The following is a 26008-nucleotide window of genomic DNA, read 5'->3' on the forward strand; positions in this document are numbered from 1 at the left end:
ACACAAATAGCTCCTCATTGTGTCATACATGTTGTTTTGATGCTCTTGCACATGTACAGCTCAGATGTTCGGCCTGGCGTGCCGATGGTGAAGCGTATGAAGGACGCCTTGAGAAAGGAGGCAGTGCACAAAGAGAAGAACACACAGAACCGGCAGAAGAGCTTCAGAGAACAGGAGCGAGAGAGTCGTGAGGCCGCGCTGCAGAGCTCCATAAGCAGTCAAAATAAAGGCTTTGCGTTACTGCAGAAGATGGGATATAAAGAAGGACAAGGCCTGGGAAAACGGGGTCAGTGATTGATTGGGACTTAAATAAAATGACCCAAAACGTTATATAGTTTTGTGTACATAACATGGTGTTCTCGTGCTGCAGGTGCTGGACGGGTTGAGCCGGTTCCTCTCAACATCAAAACAGGTAGATTGGTGTTTTCTGCTTTTGTATCGTGGATTATGCATTAAGCATGGAACTGTTAAACAGTCTGGCACTGTTTCCAGACAGAGGCGGCATTGGAATGGAAGAACTCAAGAAGAGGAAAGCGGACGAGGAACTTCAGAATTACCGGAGAAAAGTGCAAATGAAACAAAATGTGGAAAAGAAATCTCTGGAGGATTTTAGGTATGAAACAGCAGATGATATCAAATCTTTTTGTTATGGAATTTTTACTGATTTTATTAAGGTTTATTACTTCATCTCTCAATCGTCACTGTATTGTATTGCATTATGTTTTAAAAATACAAAGCTTTGATCGTAAAACTAAGCATATAAATATAATCTTACTAAGATATAGTGACCTGGTTTCACAGACAGGGCTGAGATTAGTTCATTTAAGTAGCTTTTATTAACGTGCCTTAGAAATACAAAATACAAAACAATGGCACTGATATTTTTTAAGGGTAACACTTAACAATAATGTTCATTAGTTAACTAACTACCTTAGATAACATATACTAAGAATGAACAATACTTCTACAGCATTTATTAATATTAGTTAATATTTATTTCAACTTTTACTAATACATTATTAAAATCAAAGGTTATATTTGTTAACATTAGTTAATGCACTTTGAACTAACATCAACAAACAATGAAAAGCTGTATATTTAGCTAATATTGACAATGATTAATACATACTGTAACAAATGTATTGCTCATTGTTAGTTCATGTTAGTAAATACATTAACTAATGTTAACTAATGAACCTTATTGTAAAGTTTTAGCATTTTAAGATATGATATGGAGTTTCTTTCAGTTATATCAGCTCAAACATGCATTTTAATCTGGGACTAGTTTAAGCCTGGTCTGTGAAACCGGGGGTTAATTGGCAGATGATATTTATATGCGTTTTATGTCAGTGGAACATCTAATTGATTTTAAATAACAAGCATAAGAATTTAATCTTACTTTTTGTCCATATAAACATCAGCATCTGCGCCAAATTACATATTTTTGCTCAGTTTTTCCTCCATATTTTCACTATATCAGACTATATTAGCCTAAAAGTCTGATGCATCAAATATGATACTCAACAAAAAGCACATATGCAAACTTTTATTTTAGATTTTTTTTTTTTTTAAGTGTTCAATACAATAGATTTTTCTGCCTTTGTCAGGCTTTAATATGGAAGCTTGTTTCTGCCACAGAATAAAACATTTTAAAAGATAATTGTGACTTATTTCTCAAAATTGAGTGTTATAAAGTCAGAAATTGCGAGAGAAAAAAATAAGAATTCGGACTTTTTTTCTCGCAATTCCCACTTTATATCACTTCATTCTGACATTATAACACACAATTGCGAGTTTATATATCGCAATTCTAACATTTTTCTCAGAATTGTGAGATATAAAGTCGCAATTGCGAGTTATAAAGTCCAATTCTATGGGGAAAAAAGACTGACTTTTTCCCCTCAGAATAGTTTATATCTCACAACTCTGACTTTATAACACGCAATTATGACTTTATATCAATCAATTCTGACCTTATAACCTACAATTGCGACTTTATATCAATCAATTCTGACGTTATATCTCGCAATTGTGACTTTATAACATGCAATTATGACTTAATATAAATAAATTCTGACTTTATAACCTGCAATTGCGACTTTATATCAATCAATTCTGACTATATCATGCAATTCTGACTTTATATCTCGCAATTCTGACTTTATATCATGCAATTCTGACTTTATATCTCGCAATTCTGACTTTATATTACGCAATTCTGACTTTATATCTCGCAATTCTGACTTTTAATCTCGCAATTCTGACTTTATAACATGCAATTCTGACTTTATAACACGCAATTGCGAATTTATTTCAAGCAATTCTGACTTTATATCACGCAATTCTGAGAAATACATTCAGAATTGCGAGATGTAAACTTGCAATTGTGAGAGAAAAAAAGTCTGAATTGTGAGAAAAAGTCGCAATTACCTTTTTTATTTTTCATTCTGTGGCGCAAACCAGCTTCCATACTTTAATCTTCTTTGAGGTTGACTAGCATTATTGTTGATCTGTATTACAGAGTGCGTATGAGAACCGAAAGAGAAGAGCGTCAAACACAGGGCGACCTGTGGAAGAGCCAACGGGCCTGTGAACAACTGGACAGCCAGAAGGTCATTCAAATAAACACTTGATCTTGAGGATAGAATCTGAGTTTGAAAATATTTGCATGAATGAACCTGAGGCTTTTCTGGATTTCAAACTCGTGATTGACTCGTCTGCTGTTGTGATTCTTCTTTCAGGGCATCACTGCTCCCAGAGACAGCTGGTACTGGCCTGAAGTAGTGAAAGATGAGGAGGAAAAGCTTCTGGAGGAAGAGGAAACAAAACCTGAGGAGAGTGATGATGAGGAGGAGGAGGAGGAGGAGGAACTAACAGTGAGTTGCACCTCAACATGTGTTTATTCCACTCTCGTTGCTAATAAACTAGTTTGGGTGGGAAATGTTTATAATTTGTCTTAAAATAACTTTGTAACTACATTAGTAGTTTTTTTTTTACTACATTTAAGTGTGTGTGTGTGTGTATATATATATATATATATATATATACAGGTGAAACTCGAAATATTAGAATATCGTGCAAATGTTCATGTATGTCAGTAATTCAAATTAAAAGGTGAAACTAATATATTTAGTATAAATAACTATATACATATGCATGATTATACTTCAGAGGGCCAACATTTCTGTATTTAAAATCTTTTTTAAATTATTGATTTCATGTAAAATTCAAATTTTACTTAATTTTTTGAGATAGGAATTTTGGGTTTTCATGAGCTGTATGCCAAAATCATCAGTATTAAAACAATAAAAGACCTGAAATATTTCAGTTGGTGTGCAATGAATCTAAAATATATGAAAGTTTAATTTTTATCATTACATTATGGAAAATAATGAACTTTATCACAATATGCTAATTTTTTGAGAAGGACCTGTACATATGCATGATTATACTTCAGAGGGCCAACATTTCTGTATTTAAAATCTTTTTTTTAATTATTGATTTCATGTAAAATTCAAATTTTCTGAGATTTTGAGTTTGGGGTTTTCATAAGCTGTAAACCATAATCATCAAAATTATAACTTTTGCGTGATATTCAAATTTTTTGAGTTTCACCTCTATATATGTATGTGTGTATGTATGCATATATGTATTTACATAAACAGAATTATTTTTAAAATAGCTAATATTTAATGTTATTATTACTATTATTAATTACTATGTAACAGATTTAGATAATAAGATGATAACTTGATATATCTAATAGTTCTCACTTTGTAGAGCATTATTTAAAAAAGAAATTTGATACAAAATTGTATTATTTTGAAACACCCTTCATGCTTTTGTCCTTCCTTTACAGACGTTAGACAAGCTGCAGTTTCTCACCTCGTATTTGCGAGGAGTCCATTATTACTGCATATGGTGTGGGACGGCGTATAATGGTAATAAGTTTTAATGTATAATGGTTGTTTGAGCTGATACATAAATTATGAATGAAACACTGAAATGTTCTCGCCCAACAGATGAAGAGGATTTGAGCTCAAATTGTCCCGGTGACACGGCAGCAGATCATGACGACTAGAGCAACGATCAAGAACACTTAGTTTTATTTGCATAGCTGTGTTTAATATTTATGTTTACTTTTCATTTATTAAATGTTGCATTGATGTTTTGATTATAATTGTGTGTCTGGTTTTGTATAATTACTTATCTCTTTATTTGTCCTGGATAAATGAATCTCAACCAATCGCAAACATTTGTGCTTCCATATTTATTCATTTAATTACTTTCTAATACTCAGTGCATTGTGGGATTGACTGTGACAATACTGTGATATTTACCGGTACAGATGAACAATAATTAATAGCTTTCTCCAGTATTTTATTATACAACATAAAATAAGTTAAGGATAATTATATTACTGTAGTTTTTTCCTAGAATATTACCAAACATTTTCATGTGGTTGTGCATTTAGATTTAATGAATAAGGCTTTATTAATTTACCTTTTTCTGTTACTTGCCAAATTTCATTCTCAGAAACATTTTATAATATGTCCTAAAACGGTCCGATTTTATATTATTTTTTGTAACATGCTACAACACGTATTTTAATTATTGTGCTTGGTAATTTATTATCTACGTACGTAATAGAATATAAATTTATATAAATGTACTTTAAAAAGAAAGTTATTTTTCAGGTAGGTGTGGCCTATCAACATGCGTTACTTTCGATTGGTCAATCCACGGTGTAGCGATGACGTTGAATTCCGGAAATCGAAACTTAATCGAACTACGAATAAATGAAAGTATTGTTGTGAGCTGTGATGGATGTCAGTGTGAACTGAGACTATTAGTACCGTGTAAACCTGATATTAAATCACGGTAACGAGTGTTTTTGTGTTCGTCCGGTGAAGATATGACGTTCAAGTCCAGATCTAGGTAAACATTCAGTGAGCTTGTGTCGCTGCCTGCTTATCTAGTTATTTTTAACTGCAATATGGAGTCTCCGTCAAGAAATTTCATTTCTCTTCTGAATGAGTACCAGCAGAAGACATCATGCACCGTGGAGTATGAGGAGGGGTCCACTGAGGGACCGAGCCACAACAAAACGTATGCGAATATCATTCATTCAATCAAAATATAAATATAGCTACTATTAATCTGAGTGAAGTCTGCTGAGGAACACTGTTTGTGCAAATGATACAAAGTCAACGACTAATATTATTGTAACTGTTTTGTGATCAAATGTTTTAATCTGTTTTATCAGCTTCACTATGAGGGCTATTATAAATGGTCAGCGGTTTCCTGATGGCACTGGGAAATCCAAGAAGGAGGCAAAGCAAAGTGCTGCCAAGAACGCCCTTGATGGCATAACCAGCTCTCCCAATATTGAGTCTGTAAGTAGATATATGTTATATTTTAAGTAACACACACACACACACACACACACGCGTACATTAGGGTTTCATGTTAAACGGGCACTTTCCATAGATCTGATTTTTAGCAGTACAAACTGTATCGTCTATGTCCTAAACTTAATTCAGTATGATTTCTGTTTTCTTTAGGTCAAAAGTTTTGAAACATTAAGGTTTATTTTATGTTTTGTTAATATCACCAAGGCTGCATTTATTTGATAAAAAATACGGAAAAATTGTAAAATATTATTACAGTTTAAAATATGTGTTTTCTATATAGTTAAATGTAATTTATTCCTGTAATCAAAAGCTGAATTTTCAGCATCATTACTCCAGTCTTCAGTGTCACATGATCCTTCAGAAATCACTATAATATGATGATTTGATGCTCAAGAAATATTTATCATTAATAATGTTAAACACCGTTGTGCTGGAAAATATTTTTATTTTTTTAAATAAAAAATGTAAATATATTACAACAGAAACCACTTAATTTAAATTGTAATAATATTTCACAGTATTACTGTTTTTACTGTATTTTTTTATTTAATAATAATAATAATTTGTTAGATTTATATAGCGCTTTTCTGGGTACTAAATGCTTTACATGGAAGGGGGAATCTCCTCAATCTCCACCAAATAAATGCAGCATTGGTGAGATTATTTCAATTCAAACTTTAAAAAACGTAATGTTTCCAAACTTTTGACCTGTGTGTGTGTGTGTGTGTGTGTGTGTGTGTGTGTGTGTGTGTGTGTGTGTGTGTGTGTGTGTGTGTGCATTCGATTCACAACATTAAATCTGTAATTAAAATGTTATATATGTAGCATGAAATAGTTGTTTGAGTCTAGAACTAGCACAGCTGTGTACATATTCGCCATTTAAAGTTTCATATTAATGTTATTGTTATAATTATGTTTTAGAGTGTAGATCATATATGGAAAGTCAGAATGAATGTATGTCTCTTTAACTCCAGACGACATCATCCGTTCAAAACATTTCCAACAACATGAATATACCGTTGCGGAATTACATATGTTGGCTCAATGAACATTCACAAAAAAACAGGTTATTATTCAAGGCCCGTGAAACCACTAAGATGGATCCAGGAAACTCGACTCAGTGAGTGTTCAATACATTTGCTCATATGCTTGATCTTCTGATTCATCTAGAAGAGAAAAGACCTAGAAATACTTGTTAAATGAAAACTTGCACAAATTTCCAAATTAATTCCAGCTCTTAGTAAGAAATACAACTTGATTCCAGACTTCTCTCTTGTCTTTTTTGCAGATTGTGTATTTATATCTGTAAGTTTGTTTGCGGTGATAGAGAGTTTCCAGAGGCTTATGGAAATAATAAGAAGGAAGCCAAAGAGGCAGCAGCTTCCCGTGTTTATGAAGAGTTATGCAAAACACAAAATACAGAGGTGACACAACATCTGTCTATTGGGATTATCTGTAATTTATGATTTGTGTTTGACATTCTTTTTTGCTTTTCAGGTCTTTGACGAGAGCAGCAATAAAGCACAGGGGTCAGAGGTTGCAGCTTGTTGGTAAATAATGAACAACGATTATAATGTCAGACTTTTATCAGTGCTTCTCAACTGGTCTTTCTTCAGGACACAGACTTTTACATCAGACGTTCAAATGACCCACCACAGAACTGCAATTGTTTATCTTAAAAAAAATTTTTTTTTATAGCCAATAATTCACATTTTGTTCAACAGAAGCCACGTCTATCCTCACTGCAAGTGAATCATTTTTCAATACAAGCCACAGTCTTGATTGCTAGGGTGGAAATTAATTGCATTTTTGAGGGCCTAAAATGCTCGATAACTGTTGAAACTTTGCACGTGTATTAGAGATGGTGCAAATTGATGTCTGAAATGGGTTTCAGAATTCAGTGTTGCTAAATGGCTTGATTGAGTGCCTGGTAGGCACATGTAACATCCCAATACCTACAAAAAAGGCTCTTGGAGCAAAACCCTAAACCCAACAGGTTCCTTACAACCCAACAATTTTTTTTAGATATTAAAGGGAAAGTTCACCCAAAAATGTAAATTCTGTCAGTATTTACTCTCCCTCATGTTGTTCAACCCCGTAAGACCTTCGTTCATCTTCGGGACACAAATTAAGATATTGTTGATTAAATCTGAGAGCTGGATCACTCCTGCATAGGCTTCTAAGGGATTGACACTTGTTGACCGAAAAGTTATTAAAGACATCGTTAAAATAGTCCAAGTGACTACAGTGGCTCAATCTAAAGTTTATCAAGCGACGAGAATACTTTTTGTGCGCAAAAACAAACAAAAATAACGACTTTATTTCAACTATTCATTTCCTTCTCTGTGGGCCTCGAGTGAGTTCACTAGTGTATCAGCGCAGCGCTTCTGTGTTGTACTAATCTAATCTAAAGGCGTTTGTGATGCTATATTGCTATATTATTAAAACAGTGCGTGTCTGACAAAGTTCGATGTTTCGCCATGAAACAGGGTTGTTGTTGTAACTCAAGCATACAATATCCGGTCTGCCCTAAACTTGTTAAAAGTCCTGGCCTGAAGACATATACATACATACCAATATTTAGTTATAGTCATAGCGCCACCAGCTGGTAACTGGAAGTGACATGTTTTACACTAACGCAACAGATCGGCTTGTTCCGTTCCACACTGTGATGCAAAAAACTTTACAGTACTGTAATCATCAGATTATCTCTTCTCCTGTCTCTGAAAATGTCCAGATTTTTAAAACTTCTTGCTGACACTCATTTTTAGTAGCCTTTAGTCAACTATGTGCCCCCAGCACATTGAAAATAAACATAACCGGACGTAAATGAGTTGTACAATTTCAAAAACGGAAGTGCATCTCAAATCTCAGTGCTAGAGCGTTTGATAAGAGTCCTGGCCTGACGACATCTACATGCCAATATTCAGGTATAGTCATGGCAGAACTATGGCAAATATAAATGTGTTTGACATAGTCCTCCTATATTTACCCATTAAAATGCATAATGTCCACGTTTACTGTTTTCCTAAGGCCAACGGGTGCTTGAGCAGTGCATCGCTGCTTGCAGCTTTAATTTTATTGTGCATTTTCTTGTGTAGTTTTGCTCACACAACCTGTTTACGTTGGCATTTATGTAATTTGATGAGCTTCTTCTAACTGACATATTTATCTACTATTTTTGTCCTTGAACTCCCAGTTGGGAACCACTGATTTAATAGGCTCTTTTACTATATTTTGCACGTGTTGATCTGTTTGACATTTTGTCCTTGATTTAAGCGCTAACCTGGACCGTTCGAGTATTGCTGATGATAGCCGAAGCTCCACGCCTGACCACAACTACATTGCATTTCTCCATAACTTCTGCCAGAAAAATAAACAAATAAAGTTACTTGATTTCAAATTAGTGGAGAGAACAGGCCCTTCTCACAACCCAGAGTAAGTCTTGCACAGGCCGTCACAGTTGATACGTGTTCGAGTTGAAAGTGTAAAACTGACATTTGCTTCTTCAGGTTTGTGTATAAAGTTGTCATAGACGGGAAGGAATATCCTGAAGGACAAGGAAAGAGCTCAAAAGAGGCGAAGCAACATGCCGCTCAGCACGCTTGGAGTGAACTTCGTGATCAGTGTGGCTGGAGCACACAGGCAGGACCCTTCAGATATCCAGCTTTTATATGTAGTCTATGTTAGTGTTGACTAATCCACAGGCATGTTTTTAATTAACAGAGTTCTGAAGATGACATCTCTCCACAAATCCAAGAGACGTCGTAAGTTTAAATGAAGGAAACAACATTACGTTGTGCATATAATATGTATTGATATAAAGTTGCACTGCAGTTGACTGTTCATGTGTTTTATAGTAAATCTGAGGATGCACGACTCTCATCAAACAGCCCGTGTGAAACTCCCAGCTCAAGTGATTCTGTCGTCTTCAAAGACTCATCCGCTGTCTGTTCTCCTATGGTCATAAGTCCTGTAAGTCCAGTCTGTGTTATTGGCAGCATTTGCATTTTATACTTCAAGCAATAACATATGAGAGGCTATGAGTTTCATAAAACATACTGTATTTTAACATTTTATATTTTAACTTTCAAACTGTATTACAGTGTGTGAGCCCACTGGATGCGAAGCCGAAAATAAAGTAAGCGTTTACAGTTGTTGAATGTCATATTTTAGATTTTACATAATTTTTTTTTTCATCAATGATATAAAATATACACGTTTTCTTTTAGATTAGCACCAACTTTTCTTCTGTCACCAAACGGCCTGGCCCAGGGTAAAGAGGTACATTAATAAGTTTACAATAACAATGAAAGTTTACTGTAACAATGAAAAGTGTGGAGTGTTTAGGAAAGCAAAGCATATTTGAGGTTCGGGTTTCATATGCTGTGCTTCATTATATGATAGAGCTGCACAGATTAATCATTAAAAAATTACAATCTCCATTCATATACCATGTGACCTTATTCCTAATTGACAGCTATTTAACCTTTGACAAGTACGATCACAGCAAACATTCAGATCTGTGATCTGAGCCAGAGAGAGCAGTTGTCAAGTATAAGTTTGAAATAGAAATAATGATACTGTGTGGTTGAAAATCTATCTTACAATCATTCAAATGATCACAGGGGATAAATGTTTATAGTTCGGGTATAAATACTGATGTCTACGGTATCAAAATAGTGTAGCGAATTAGCTCTATGAAATATTAATAACCAATCATAACTTGTTATAATTGATTATGAATATTTGGGTCAGTTAATCGGATTAACTTGATGTTGCCACTTTAACCTTACAACCAATTACTCAGTTCATTCTGTGAACCCTCAATATTGGTAATTAATTAATAGAAATTAACATTTCTACTATTTCTAAGTACTACTAAGAGGAAATACCCAAGATCTTAGATGATTAGTGACTCCGGATATGAGCTTGAGACACGGACAACTTTACGTGTGATATGAGCAAGACTTTATTAACTAGATTAAACATTTAAACTACTCTAACATACACATACATACATACATACAGTTTACCAAGGGAAAGAGAGCTGAAGAAGAATACAGGAAAGCAAGAAGTTATAGCATTGTTTGAAATTCAGCAGATCAACAGCCTTGAGCAAACCATCAGTTTAGTTGGTGTAAGGTGTAGGGATACTTAATGTATCAAGTAATGAGACTAAATTTGATACTTGCATGTCTCACCCATTTGAATTAAACTGGACTGATGCAATTTGTTGAGGCTCCAGTTGATCTTTGCTGATGTTGTTTTGATGAGAGAGATCCGGTTGAAGTCAGAGGATCTTTGGTGAATGGAAACACAAGGCCGCAGCCTGGCACAAGCTTGGGGGTAGGGCTGGGTATCGTAACAAAATTTTCGATACCGATACCTTGACTTCGAGACCGGTTCCTGAACGATACTTTTTTCGATACCAATTTTATGAAAAACTTTTATTTTTTCAGTTTGTTGACTTTTTTACACTCATATTTTGAGTATGTAAAAAAGCACCAATGCTAAAGTTTTCTGTTTCCTAATCATTTGACAACATGTATTCTTTACTTCAACGAGCTCATTGTTTCTCCCTTAACTTAATGCATTGTTTAACAATGAAACTAAATTAATTGAAATGCATTACACACAGTCCCCTCTGATAACAGATCACTCTAAATTGTAATTTAGACACATGCGTTTTCTGTAAAGCTCCTTTGAAACGATTTGTATTGTGAAAAATGCTATACAAATAAATGTGAATTGAATTAAATATAGGCTACTGGGGTGCGGGATATATGCCTCGCGCTCAGCACACATGAAGCTTGCCGCAAAGCACTGGCGAAAGTAGCCTAATGATTATGGATGTGTCGGGAAACGATAGCAAGGAGATATTTTAATTGTTTATTAAGTGTGTTGACTGCAAAGATGATTATTGCGATGCTGACTCGTCATTCCTGCAGTAGTGAACGCGCGCGCCTATATGGATTAGGTAATCATTTTAGGTAAACTATTTATTTCTAATTGTTTAATTTAAAAGTAGAGATATTTTGACCGTATATAGGACTATTTCATGTCTGTGAGGCAAGTATCCTTGTTCATTTGTGACGCGCTCCAGTTCTTGCAGTCGAAGACGGATAAACTTTCTACTCTCAAGTGTATTCTGTGCGCTTTCAGTGCCTTATCAGATTTACCGTGTTGCTTTCTGACATAGGTAGGTACACTTTTGATCAATTCCACATATTTTCTATCTATCTGGGTTGGGACGCTTACACACACACACACACACACACACACACTACAGCCTCACGTGCGACGAGCCACGTCTCTGGGCAGCCGCGTAAACTAGTGTTTTTCCGCCACAGCCAATCATGCTGCATGTTTATTGTTTCACTGACGTTGAGGAGATTAAACACTTAGGTACCGAAAAACAAGACATGTTTCGATACTCGGTAGTATCGAGGCAATTCGGGCGGTACCTAAAAAGTACCAAATTCGGTACCCAGCCCTACTTTGGGGTCATAGAAAACTTCTAGTTCAGCATCATCTTTACATCAGGACTTCTCAGGAAAGGAATTCGAGCAAGAGAGAGCTAAGAGAGTCAAGTGGGTCCAGAGAGAGCAGAGAGACCAGAGAGAGAGAGAGCTGATCTTGTGTTCAGTGAATTTAATGTGTGAAGGTGTCGCACCCTCTGGAGGTGTGTGAGCTAATTAGAAGGTGTCCCTTTGGAGGGAGATTTTACGAGAAAGACATTTGAATCTGTAATTTCATTGGATGTTTAAGAAAAAGATTCTTCAAGATCCTTTATACCCATGCGTCACAAAGTTAGCAAAATGTAATGTAAATAACAAATGGGGAACGAAGATTGGAGTTTATAGAGACCAAATATGCCACACATATGATTTTGGTTTACCATAGTATGCAAAGTCTGAAACATTAACCCATTAGTTTTTACAAGAAAACATAGGTCAAACAACATAAAAAGGAAAATCATGAGATGGGAAAATTAGATGCATGTTTATACCTTTCTCAAGTAGTTATATATATATATAGAATATATAGGATTAACAGAGCTTAAATCTCCTTCTCAGTAAGATTTAAGTAAGAGTCACAGCTCTCAGGAATTTCTTTTTGGGGTTGTAAAAAGGTTCTTATCAATGTAACAGGACCCCGAGTTCTGCCAGTGGTGTTAGCTTCATTGGGATGTCAGCTTCGGGGGAAGTTACACGGATCTTTGTTGGGAGAGTGAGTTTGCCGGACTATTCATTAGATAAAATGAATAATTTGTGTGTGTGTGATTGGTCCAGACGCTACAATAGAGTAAATTACCTTTTTAATTTAACTTGATGCTTCAAATAAAGAGGGTATCAACACATTGTGACTGTTAAATTGTTTTATTTTTCATTGAGTCATTCATTCAAGAGATTCATTCAAAAACACAGATTCATCCAGTGATGAAACAAGTGAAGTCTTTATGAGTGAGTCATTGAATCATTCACTCAAACCAATTAAAAAAAAAAAACATTAAATAGTACATTAAATATTTTTAAAAGAGATTGCAGCAATTGACATTTTGTCAGAACCTCTAGTAAATGATATATTATTTTGTTTAGTTGTCTATTTAAAATCGTGATCTCCACATTAAACAAAAAAAATCATGATTTTCAGTTTATCCAGAATCGTGCAGCTCTATTATAAGAGTATCTTAAAGTAGTGGCTGTAAAATGTATGAGGTAAATGCAAAAAAATCTGCAAAATGAGAACAACGGAAAGGGAAATGGTGTTTATGAATCCAGTTTCAATGCATCTCCAAAGAAAGAAGTGTATTTTAAATTAGTTTTTCTTTCATTTAATTGTTTCTTATATTTTTTATCTTACAATATCTTTCACAGAATGTTTTTAAAATGAATGCACGCAATCTGGGAAAGTCATCTGGAGATCAATCTTCCAACCAAGCTATAAAGTCAAGGCAAATAACCTAATTGTTTTCATTTTTAACTATGCATTTTATTACACATGTTTTTGTGTTAATCAGCATAGCTTTTGAAAATATTTTTGAAGTTATGTTTATCTTTGTAGGTTTTTAGAAGACTTTGACTCAATATATCCGATTGGCAAAGGTGGCTTCGGACGAGTTTTCAAGGCAAGACGAAAGCTGGAGAACAAATATTATGCTGTGAAGATAGTAAAGAGTCGAGAGTAAGTATATGAAAAAAAAACTTTTACTGTAATTTGATTGGCTTTTAATTCCTTGTATGTCTATGATGTCCAAAAAAAGGTATTATAGCTATATACCTTTAGTTTTTGTACAACATCTACATAACATAACATCATGATATCTTCTGTTTCTCCACAGAAAAGCTCTTCGTGAAGTCGGTGCTTTGGCTGGTTTTAATAACGCCAACATCGTCCGCTACTTCACAGCTTGGGAAGAGGACACGGCGTACAGACACGAGTCTTCAGAGACCATCTCAGAGTAATTCAGCAAAACACAACTCGTTCTAAAACAAACCAGGGCTTGCTTGACTAGGGTTGGGTATCATTTGAATTTTAACGATTCCGATTCTACTTATCAATTCCGATTCTTATCGATTCCTATTTTCGATTCCAATAAGGTAAAAAAAACTTAGATATCATTCACATTTATTTGAAGCTCTATTGCAAAACATTTAATTGTAGCTGAATACCATGAGCAAAAATCAACAGGTTAAAGGACACTTATACAAGGAACTTTTGTCTGTGGTTTAAAAACACCATAGCAAAAAACAACTAGCCTAACTAATATAAATTTCATGCATTAAGACAAGTAAACTCTCAGAAATTAAAAAAGAATAAACAAAAAAATCATCAATCGCAGCAAATAAATACAACTGTACAAAGATTTGTTTTAAATTAAGTGTTTTAAGATTTTCAGGTATCCAGGTACACAACCTAATCAAATGGAAAAATAACACTGCACTTTATAAATAAAATGTACATTACAAATATAGTTACAAAAGTTATTCAGTCAAGAACAGTGAGTGTTTTTCGCTTAAATTATTAGTTTAAAATCACATTAAAATAACTTTTTCTGTGAGCACATTTTGGATGTTTGCGCAGCACAGAAAACAGCGCACGAGTCGTCTTGTCTAGTCATCTTAATGGTTTAAAATCATATTAAAATGCTCAAAGGAATCGATTTAGAGGAATCAAATTTTAATTTTATAACAAGTATCCAATTCCTGACCTCAAGAATTCGATTCAAATTCTGGAATCGATTTTTCAATTTCCAACCCTATGCCTGACTGAAAGTGTCTCATGCATCCTCGACACAGACTAATAGTCATGCAGTTCCTGTTTTTCTACTAACATTTACACGTATATCTGTATTGGACTTTTTTTTAAAAACCAAACATCAAACATTTGTTCTGATAAAAATCCATGTATCTCTTGGCTTTAGTTCTGGTAGTGGCCAAGGGACAAAGTTCCTCTACATTCAGATGGAGCTTTGTGAGGGAGACACGCTGCGAGCCTGGATTGATAAAAGAAACTCTCCAAAGGAAAGTTTCCCAGAGAGGAGAACGGATGCAGCACGGATCAGCAGACAGGTGCTGACGGCCGTGGACTACATTCACTCCAAGGACTTGATCCACAGAGACCTGAAGGTGAGCACCTCGCTAAAATGAGCTTACATCAGGCTCGGACACAACTAGAAGAGCTCATGAATTGTGAAAATAAATGCGGACGTATAAGAGGTCATTGTACTTTAAAAATATCCTTCAGATATTTATCCTTAAGTTTCAGAACTCAAAACTTCCTATTTAGTCTAAAAAGAACTTTTATTGAAATTGAAGTTTTGTCTCATTATGAAGTCATAATGAAAGACCGCCTCTGCAGAAGAAGACCGACGCCCACTTCTACATCATTGCCTCTTTAGCCCCGCCCACCAATTCACACATGTCATTTATTAAATATGAGTGAGTCGAAAACACAGGATTAGTGTAACAAAACCATAGAGATGCTCTGAGGATTACAAGACTCTTGACAGTTCCAAGTTGTGGAAAAACAGTCTGTATTGTCATCCTTGTGATCCTAACATTTAAGAAAGCGTGGGTGAACTTCCACGCTGGAACTGAAGTTCCAGATCGTATCAGTAAGACATGCTTCCAAGCAGGAAGGGCTCACAGAGAGCGCCTGTAAATCTCCCACTCGCTTGACTGATGCCAGGGCCAGCAGCAGAGCAGTTTTCAGCGAAAGTGGTTTAAGATCAGCCAAACGGGGGACCCTTTAGGGCCCCAAGGATCATGGAGAGGTCCCAATCCGGTATAGAAGGGGGCCGGGGGGATTCATCCTCCTGGCTTCTTTAAGGAAACGAACGACGAGGTTGTTTCTCCCCATTGACTGGCCAGCCACAGGAGCATGGTAAGCTGCTATGGCTGCCACATACACTTTGAGCGTGGATGGGGAGCGACCCGCATCCAGAGGCTCTTGTAGGAAGGACAGTACCACTGACACCTCGCATGACTGGGGCTCGAGGTCCCTTGCTGTGCACCAGCTGGTGAATACTGACCACTTTAGAGCATAGAGGGGTCTCGTAGACGGTGCTCTAGCCTCAGTGATGGTATTCAAGACCTTTTCTGGGAGGTCCAAGGATACCCGTTGAAGGGCCACACATGAAGGACCCATAAGTCGGGGCGAGGGCGCCAAATCGTCCCGTTCACCTGTGTGAGGAGATCCCTCCTCATTGGCACCGGCCAGGGAACAAAGTCCATCATCTGCGCCAGCTCCGGAAACCACGCCTGGGTTTTCCAGAGGGGGGCTACTAGGAGGACTGGGCATCCACTCTCCTTGATCCGTCTGATGACCTGAGGGACCATAGAGACTGGCGGGAAAGCATATAGAGGGTGCCTGGGCCAGGAATGGGCCAGCGCATCCCTGTTCTTTGAAAAGAACATTGCGCAATGAGTGTTGCTTTCTGAGGCGAAGAGGTCGACCTCTGCCTTGCCGAATACACTCCATATCAGACGAATCGTCTAGTCAAGTCACCTTCATTTATACAGCGCTTTTAACAATATGGAGTGTTTCAAAGCAGCTTTACAGTTATAATAGGAAATTAAAGTAACAGAGATTGTTTTGGCTTTACAGCAGCTCTAGAATAAAGTTATTGTCCAGCTAAAGTTAGTTTTGATTGATTAACTTCCGTCGCAACGACCATTAGTTATTAACTTAGGGGCCGCTAACATGACACCGTTCTAACAAAAAAAAATCTTTAATGCGATCCCGCCGCTCATTTGCATAAATCAGTGCTCTGAGAATTTTTTATCGCTTCCGCATAGTCACGTGAATCGCAATTATCCCGGACGTTTTATCAGTACAGAGTTTAAGGGAAGGAGGCCTTCACAAGGGAGAGTCTAGTGGACACTTCAGGACTGCGTTGTCGTCGTGTCCAAGCGCAGGTCCTTCATCAGATCCGGATACGGCCTGGATCCGGCAGACTACGGTAAACCTCGGGATAATCAGTGAGACAAATATTAGCGTAGACCCCATCCTTCTTATGATGTACAAAGTACATCAGGATTTATGGAAAGTGTTCCAGGTTCCGGCTGATCTAAACTATGCAGCCTAACATTGAATCTGTGGGTTGAGAGACCACTCGCCTGGGGGAGTGTTGTCTCGAGATAGCATGTCCGCACCCAAATTTTGGACGCACAGGACATGAGCAGTTCTCAAAGAGTGCAGGTTGGCTTGTGCCCAAAGGAGGAGTTTTCTGGCCATGACATACAGGTTGCCCGATCTGAGGCCGCCCTGGCGATTTATATAGGGCACCACCGACATATTGTCCGTGCGGACTAACGCCGGTTTCACACTGCACGCGTTAGCAGAGCGTAAGCAGCGCGTATTTTTTTCGCACCCATGTTAACAGATTAGAGCATTCACACCGCACGTGGCGCGAGAGCGCGTAACAGGAGCAGAGCAGGAGCAGCAGTGCCGCGATAGTTTCGGCGCCCAGTCTATTTTTGCCGCGCCGCTTACGCTGAATTAAAGTGACAATGCATTGATCATGGCCAAAATACACAGCAGCTTTACCCAAAAATCGCATTGATGATATCTATTGTATTTTAAACAGTCAATCAAATGTCCTTCATCAATTTAAAAAGAAAACAAATGTCCAAAAACAAACTTGTTGCCCAAACTACAAAAACAAAGATCAACCAAACGTTATATAATATATTAATTAACTTGACAAGCGTTTTTTCTTAAATGTATTTGAAAACTAAATAAAGCAATGCCAACTTACTCAGTAGGCTACTCTGTCTATACACACGCCGCGGTTCAGCCGTCAAACGCTGCCAGTGTGAAAGCAAAACGCGCCTGTCCTGCTTCCGCTCACCGTACGCACTGCTCCTGCGCTGCTTACGCTCTGCTAACGCTTGCAGTGTGAAACTGGCGTAAGATGTGGTGTCCTCTGAGGTCAGGCAGAAACCCGTGGCTAACCAAACTGCTCTCATTTCCAGGCAGTTAATATATAAGCTCTTCTCCGGGCTCAACCAGAGGCCGGAGACAGGCTTGCCCAACCTTGGTTGGAGGCATCTGTGAAAATTACCTTCCTCCTGGAGGCCACACCCATGGTCACACCCGACTGGTACCAGTTTTGGGCTTTCCAGGGGACTAGAGCTGTTATGCAGTGCTGGTTCACCGTAACGTGCAGGCGTCCTGATCGTCACGCATGGGCTGGCACACGACGCTTTAGCCAGATGCATGAAAAGCGAGGCATTTGAAACAACGCTCGCAAAAAATTGCTCTTAGAACTGAGTGTCGCAGCGGCGATCACATTGTAGCAATGAAAAGGATATAGCATGTTCGCCAGATGGACACAGGAGAGTGGCAACAGAAGAGAGGCGGCTTCTTAGAAGAGTGAGAAGGCGCTGTATGCACGGCTCGCTCTAGCTGTATGGTTTCTTTCCACGGCGAAGGATTCAGAGGAGGCAGAGACGTAAAGGTCGCTGAAGGAGATTAAATCTGTATACGGCGAAAAGTAGGGGCTTCTTATAGCCATAAGCCACGCCCATTCTGGCGGGCTCTGGCACCAAGTCCCCTGATTGGTTCGCGCGTCAGAGGCGCGTCGCCATAGGATGTGCAGTTGCCGTAGCACAGCCAATGGGCGAGCGAGATGCTCTGCTGTGTTCGCTGAGAAGCTGCACTTCGTTTTAAAATATAGGCTTCAATATTTCTCGAGGAAAGGAGTTTCCTCACTGCGTATACGAAGTGATCATTCTCAAAAGGGAACCCTGGTTTACACACAGTTTTGATCACTCTGTTTCTTTATTTCAGCCTCCAAACATAATGTTCAGCAGTGATGGAGGAGTGAAGGTTGGAGACTTCGGCCTCGTGACTGCAGCAGAAAATGACAATGATGAGCAACTGCTGGAACGGACAAAAAAAACAGGAACTCGTAGTTACATGAGCCCGGAGCAGGTGAGTCATTAAAATCAACATGAAACGTTGTTCGTAATCCAAATAAAAACTATTGGAGTGTTTAGTGATGAATCATGCACAGGAATATGCATTTAGAAAGTAGAGTCTATTTTTATTTCATCTTGATTATAATGGTCCATACAATGCTTTTTGTGTATCTGTTGCTGAAGTTTTTATTGTTGTAAACTGAAAATGTAGGCGGCTGAAAAATCCTATGACAAAAAGGTGGATATATACGCTCTGGGCCTCATATATTTCGAGCTCCTCTATAATATCATCACAGCGCATGAAAAGAAAAAGGTTTGATTCATCTTTTAGACCTTTATATAATGATAATAATAATAATCTACTCTATGCATTAATCTTGAACTATATCTGATCTGTTATAAAGAATTAAGTATTTCTTTTATTTTAGATTTGGGAGGATATAAGAAGAAATAGGGTTTTTCCACCTAAGTTCTCCAAGGAATTTAGCTTTGAGGTGAGTGTAATTTTACAATCAAGATGTTGAAATTGAGCATGCTTTTTCTTTAGTGCAAGTGCTGAACATACGCTGAAATGATCAATTCCTGCTTTGATCACTTACTCAAAGATGTGCATTTACCGCATTATCTAACATGCTGTCTCATTTAATAGCACAAGCTGATAGAGCGAATGTTGAGCGCCAGTCCTAAAGACAGACCAGACGCCACAGAGCTGATCAGAGAACTGGATCTTCACAGTCCTGAAGGCAGATAAAGACATCAAGACCTTCTGATGAGATCTCTTCTTCTCTTTATGCATTTACAATAATAGCAGTTGCTTATACTGTAACATTTAAGGTGAAGCATTTAGCAGATGCTTCTATAGGGAAACTTACAAAAAGTGTTTTAGATTCAGACTGATAAAGTCAACAGATGGCAAGTGTGCAATTCAGTCTATAAAGCAACTACATTTTTAAGAAATTAAAATTGCCATCATTTACTCATCCTCATGCTGTTTTTTAGTGTCGGTTCATTTCCATATAACAAAGTGTGTTCTACAAAAGAAAGAAAAACTTGTGTTAAAAAATTACAAAATGTGCAATTTACATAGTCTAAAAACTCATTTCTGATCAATTAATTCTGTATGTTTACATGAAATCTTGTAAACTTGCTGATTCAGTCCGTTTCTTATTTGCATGAATTACATTTGCAACAGAAGTTGATTCTGTCAGCTTTTGTTCTTGTGTCTGTATTGGATAATATTCTGTAACTAAAATCATGGAGCTTTTAATCTCATCTACGGGTTATGGAATCATGTCATGTGGGAAAAAGTTGTACATTTGGGGCAATATATTTATTTTCCTCTTTTACTGTTTGTGAATCTGATTGGATAATGTTGGCATGCTCTTGTGAAAATAAAAATCTGTAAGAGTACATAAATTGCCGGGCTGTAATTTGTAAATAAGAATCCTGTTGACTGGGTAAAGGTCAAAATAAATACCTACTCATTCATAAATGTTAAAATTAGGTTGACAGCTGATCAAAAATATGATCGGATTATTCCAGAACGTGTCAGCTAGAGTTTTAACATACATGTAGATTTAAAAAGTTTTTTTTTTTAAGTAAAATATCAAAGTGTTAAAAGTCTTTATATTCAGTATCAAAAGGGAGTGACGTCATGTGGTAAAACCTGAAATCATACGTCATGTCTACGTCAGAACAGCGAACTTATGGTTATCTCATAACCTTTGGTTATGTAAGCTCTTAAATAACGAATTAATATTTAAATAAATAATTAGGAGAATACATTTAGTAAGATAATGGACTGTTTCCAAATCACCCACAAACCTTTCCCCAATAAACTTTTTTTTTTTTTGTATGCTATTGTAATTTTCCATTTTTTCTGAATAGTATGCTGTGTATATGTTGCTAAGAAACTGAAGAATAAAAATAACGTTTGCAATATTGACTCGAAACTTAGAGATGGGCGGGTTATAACATGTAAGTACAGCTCGGCTGAGGAAAGCGAGAGCGAATCGAAACCGAAAGTTCTCGAAGTCTGGTTTAAACCTCCACACGGATCTCTGGTGAGTTTGACTAGAGAAGGAACAAAACAAGAATCTGACAGCATATGAGCTGAATTAAAACATTTGGACAGAAGCAAAATGTCTGCCGACTTTGAAATGGAGAGGAAGATCGTTGACTTCTTGAGACGAAATGGCAAAAGCACAGTTTTAATCATTTTTAAAGAATTCGGAATAAGCAGATCCACCGCGAACAGACATTTGTACGACCTAGAGAGATCAAAACAGGTGTTTAAGTCTAACGAAAAGCCTCCTATTTGGGATCTAATGGAGAAGAAGAACGAGACCAAACACACCGTCAAACCAGAGCAAAAGTCCCCGACGACAAGAACGACTAATGTTAGAGAGACAAGAGACTCATGCGAAGAGGAACTGCATGTGAGGGATCTGCTGAGATCAGGAGGTTTAAAAGCACATCAGATCGCCACATCTCTGGGACAGCAAAAAAAACACACAAAGAAACAGCTGTACAATATGATGGAGGAGGGAAAGGTACAGAAATGTGACAAAACCAGCATTTGGACACTGAATGACGAGGAGAGCAATGCAAGTTACAACCTAGAGAGGTTTGTGTTGTGTTTATATTATTAAAACACTTACAATCGTTATTTATAATGACTCTTTGCATTTGCTGTGCCAATGTTTTAGATTTTTATTTAATTAAAAAAAAATGATTTGTTTTGATTAGTTCCTGTTCCAGTGATCATAGACTGGGCTCAAATTCAGGGTAAGCAATTCTGTGTCCAAAGTAACTTGTTTAACTTACAGTATAATATTCAGGGGTGCATACAAACAAAATGTTTTAAATGCATATGCATAATGATAATGCATAATGATTTGCTGCTGTATATTGCTGTTTGACATGTTTTTATCATCTATAGGTTGTCTCAAAGTTTTGATGTGATCACAGAGCTTGGTAAAGGAGGCTTTGGGTGCGTTTATAAAGTAAAGCATAAATTTGATGGCAAGATCTACGCTGTAAAGAAAGTCGACTTAACTGGGTAAGATTATAAAAGTAACAGCAAAGTTATATCTAATTTTAGAAGGGACAGTTGTCATGATTATGTGGTATAAAAAAATCATAGAATTGTATTTATGCATACATTCCTTCATTTCTTAATGCATCTATTTATTCATTCATGCATTAATTCATACATTCATTTATTCATGCATTTATTAATTATTTATTCATACATTCATACATACATTTATTTATTCATGCATTAATTCATACATTAATTTATTCATGCATTTATTCATACATTCATTCTTACATTAATTTATTCATGCATTTATTTATATATTCATGCATTAATTCATACATTCATTAATTTTTTCATGCATTCATTTATTATTTATTCATGCATTTATTTATTATTTATTCATACATACATTAATTTATTCATGTATTTATATATTTATTCATGCATTAATTCATACATTTATTAATCATTCATTAATGCATTTATTTATTCATACATGAATTAATGCTTTTATTAATCATTCATTCATGCATTTATTTATTCATGCACGGATGCATTCATTCACTCATTTATAAAGCATTTATTTATTTTATTCATGCATATTATTCATTTATTTGAAACAGGAAAGCTGATTCCGAGGTGAAAGCATTGGCCAGATTAGAACACCCAAACATAGTGCGCTACATTACATGTTGGTCAGATTCTGAGAACCAAGAAAGAAACGAAGTGTCCAAGTAAGCAAGTCTCCATCTTTTTTTCATAAAACATTGAGTGCTTCTCAAAAATGATGTTTATGTGTTTTATGTTCAGCACATCACGTTCTTCATCAGATGTAGTGACCTTTGACAGATCTGGATGTGAAGAGAATGATGATGATGATGATGATGATGATGATGTCAGTGATGATGTCAGTGATGATGTCAGTGATGTCACATCAGGAATGGAAAGTCTGGGAGTGACAGCAGAGTAAGTCCAGCAGTCTTCTTATGAGATGTCACATGTAAAAGAATACAATTTTGCGTGATAATCCTTTAAGAGTGAACTATTATTACAGATTTTTCTCAACTGGTAGAGATAGAATATGCACATACTGATAAAATGTGTAGCTTGAGTTTAATTTCACATTCACTGAAGCACAGCAGCTAAAACATTGTTTAATTTTAAGGGCCAAAATGGAAAGAGGGGAAAATGAGCATAAATCATTAATACTGACTAACATGCGCAAACTTCATATTATGAAATGACCCCTTTAAGATAATACCACACATTAATAAATATCAAACAAGTCAAGCCTGTTCTTTCTCTCTCTGTTTCAGCAGCAGGACGTATTTGTTCATCCAGATGGAGTTCTGTGCGGGAGGAACGCTGACTACATGGATAAATGACAGAAATTTTAATGAAATTAAGAGAACCACAATGGATATCCATCAAATATTTTATAAAATTATCAGTGGAGTGGAATACATCCATTCAAACAATCTCATCCACAGAGACTTGAAGGTATTTCCTTTTAGTTGATATAGGAGGCAGCAAAACTTGTGATTTAACAGATACGCATTTTACCCATATGCACTTTCCTTTTAGCCTGATAACATACTGTTCGGCTCTGATGGCCAAGTGAAGATCGGAGACTTCGGGCTGGTGGTGCATCAGACCAATGACAGCGGTGACCCCATAGAGAGGTCAAACAGAGGAACACCAACATATATGAGTCCTGAGCAGGTGACACATTTATTGCCTCTCAGTGAAACATTTAGACTGTAAGACTTAACAAATGATTTAATGAATTGTTTACCTTGGGAAGGAGGGGAAGGATTATGATGAAAAAACAGACATATTTCCACTTGGACTCATATGGTTTGAGATGCTCTGGAAAATATCTACCGGTAGAGAGAGAGCAAAGGTCAGTAGTGTTTAATGACAGTATGCGTTACCAATATTTAGAAAAAAATAAAGGGTATTTTAGTTTTTAATCATTTTTTAAATATTTTTAATATGTTGCAGCTGTGGCCAGATCTGAGGAATCAAAGGTTTCCGGAAGGTTTCTGTGACGGATATACGACTGAAGTAAGAAACTTGATTTTACCGTCAAATAAATTTTGATTGAATAACGTTTAGCCTATAATTTAGCTATGCTTCTTTTTCAGAGTAAATTCATCAAGGAGATGCTGTCCTTTACAGCGGAGGACAGGCCACAAGCAAAACACATCAAAGAAAAACTTGAGATGTTTTTCTCTCTGGATCAGAATCTGTTGAGCCAGAAAACAATATGAGTTTTTTTTTGTATTAAAAGTGCCACAGTAGTTTGGTAGAATCCACTCAAACTTATGTTTTACCACAGAATACTTCTGACAGACTACAACTAGTGTTTTGATGATTTTATTAGATTTATTCATGATTTAATGAACTGTTTAATGATCTCTCTTTAAGGTGTTAAGATTTCCTAGGATTTCTTCTAGTATATTTGAAATATTTGAAATGTTGCATGTCAGTCTCAATCTTTGTTTCCTTTTTAAAATATACATTTTAATGATGTTGTGAGGCTACACATCAATACTGTAATGTAGGCTGCAATATAATATATATATGTATTAACAATTGCTACTAAAGTATCATGTTTCTCAAAGTTGCAATTGGATTTGGTTACAATGTAACCAGAATGCAACATTGTGTAATGTGAAAACATGTTGTGCATGCTGGGAACATTTCTGCTCTTGTTGATTTTTTGACAAGTGTGCTGTATGTGTATATGTTGAATGAAAAAGAAAGAAAGAAAAAATACAATGTGTCATGAATTATGTGTTGTTAATACTTACAATACGTATAATAATTCTTAATATATTGGATAAAGTATCAAACTCATATTTTGTTATAAATTATATTTGTTTTTTGTTACAATAAAATGTACATGTGCATTAAATTGCTTTGGTTTAAAAGAGTTATGCCATTGTGCCTTCTAAAATAAAATAAATAAAAAGTCCAAGTATTTTGCTCGACCTGAAGTATTTCTTCTTATATTATATTTTCTTGAGAATATTGCTTTGACTGGTAATTATTTTACAGAAATGAATGATGGAGGATGGCAGTGCTCGTCTATTTCCACTAGGTGTCGCTGTTACTGCGCTGATTGTCTTCACGTGCATTTCTGTTCTACACAAAGTCTGTAAGTTTTTTGGTTAAGCTTATTTTTTTATACACGAGATTAATGTTAATGTTGCATTATACTCATTGTTTGATGTCAACTCGGAGGTTTCAACTATAGGCCTATCTATGATTATACGGCCCAGATGGATTAATTTCTGACTTCGCTGTTGGCGTTGCCTTTAATGTCAAAATTGATATATTATATTAATACACGGAAGCAAAAAAAATGTGGGTGGGTCATCCTCCAGATTTTTTTTTTTTACTGGAGTAGATTAATGGTCGTACCCTACTACGGAAGCCCTGAACCGCAACGTAAAAAAAATACTTTATTATTTCGAGAATAAAGTTGAAATATTTCGAGAATAAAGTTGAAAATCCCCTATTAAGGCTACATAAAAAACGCTTTTATCCAAACCGACTTACAAAAAAGGAACATAAAGCACTTAGTCAAATGTCAGTCATAATACAGGTTAGACAATAATAATAAAGGGCTAAGATTATCACAAATAAACAAAAGATTTTGACGCAAATCATTCATATTAAATCGTCAACTCTATTCCAACATATTCCACCATTATTGCGGAGAGCGCGCTGCAGGACATGGAGGCGCCGGAGCGAACACTTGAATTCTCCTATCAACAACAGTGGAAACAACTTAAAATATTACATAATTTCTGGTCATACAGAAAAGAATAATACATCATACGCATCCACGTTTATTTGTGTAAACTCACAATAACAAGAAAACGTTGTGCTTTTGTAAAATAAAAGAAAACAATCAGGGATCGCTTGCATGGTCTCCGTGGACTGAAGCGTATCTGATAAATGAACTGAAAAACAACGTATACTAGCCTATACACTTATATAAAGCTTGAAATGTCCACTTTTAAATGAACAAATTCGAATCGAAAGCAAATACCGTCTGATTATGTAGTAGGCCTAATCCGTATGAAAGGTGCATTTCTCTCTAAAGGCGC

The 26008-nt window shown here is 36.3% G+C and overlaps 3 protein-coding genes across 4 annotated transcripts in view; all 3 read left to right on the forward strand.

The window, feature by feature from the left end:
* gpatch11 (G patch domain containing 11) overlaps window positions 1–4180 on the forward strand; it is a 4825-nt gene extending 645 nt beyond the window's left edge. Inside the window, exons 2-8 of the mRNA XM_077217348.1 lie at window positions 60–286; window positions 371–412; window positions 493–613; window positions 2522–2612; window positions 2742–2876; window positions 3860–3941; window positions 4023–4180. Coding sequence (XP_077073463.1) covers window positions 60–286; window positions 371–412; window positions 493–613; window positions 2522–2612; window positions 2742–2876; window positions 3860–3941; window positions 4023–4081 — 757 coding nt within the window. The 3' untranslated portion in view covers window positions 4082–4180. The remainder of the gene's footprint in view (window positions 1–59; window positions 287–370; window positions 413–492; window positions 614–2521; window positions 2613–2741; window positions 2877–3859; window positions 3942–4022) is intronic.
* A 543-nt stretch (window positions 4181–4723) lies between these two features.
* eif2ak2 (eukaryotic translation initiation factor 2-alpha kinase 2) lies at window positions 4724–20254 on the forward strand. Its single transcript, XM_077217492.1, has 19 exons — window positions 4724–5109; window positions 5267–5396; window positions 6389–6534; window positions 6703–6838; window positions 6912–6964; window positions 8694–8852; window positions 8927–9059; window positions 9141–9181; window positions 9275–9389; window positions 9521–9555; window positions 9647–9698; window positions 13295–13371; window positions 13482–13601; window positions 13759–13878; window positions 14842–15046; window positions 18714–18857; window positions 19056–19157; window positions 19273–19338; window positions 19494–20254. Exons 1-19 carry the CDS (start codon window positions 4997–4999, stop codon window positions 19593–19595), a joined length of 2049 nt encoding a protein of 682 aa, XP_077073607.1. The 5' UTR covers window positions 4724–4996; the 3' UTR covers window positions 19596–20254.
* Window positions 20255–20843: 589 nt separating this feature from the next.
* Window positions 20844–24883, forward strand: pkz (protein kinase containing Z-DNA binding domains). 2 transcript variants are annotated; one of them, XM_077217494.1, is made up of 10 exons: window positions 20844–21470; window positions 21593–21631; window positions 21786–21905; window positions 22511–22621; window positions 22698–22853; window positions 23204–23387; window positions 23472–23609; window positions 23692–23790; window positions 23892–23954; window positions 24035–24883. In XM_077217494.1, exons 1-10 carry the CDS (start codon window positions 20986–20988, stop codon window positions 24158–24160), a joined length of 1521 nt encoding a protein of 506 aa, XP_077073609.1. In that variant the 5' UTR covers window positions 20844–20985; the 3' UTR covers window positions 24161–24883. The 2 variants fall into 2 exon arrangements, with proteins under 2 accessions (XP_077073609.1, XP_077073610.1); XM_077217495.1 differs by having other exon boundaries at window positions 20850–21470; window positions 23207–23387.
* Window positions 24884–26008: the final 1125 nt, after the last annotated feature.

The sequence above is a fragment of the Siphateles boraxobius genome, unplaced genomic scaffold (assembly GCF_051911475.1).
Source record: "Siphateles boraxobius isolate OS27281-9 unplaced genomic scaffold, OSU_SipBor_1 73, whole genome shotgun sequence".
In the NCBI taxonomy this organism is placed as follows: domain Eukaryota; kingdom Metazoa; phylum Chordata; class Actinopteri; order Cypriniformes; family Leuciscidae; genus Siphateles; species Siphateles boraxobius.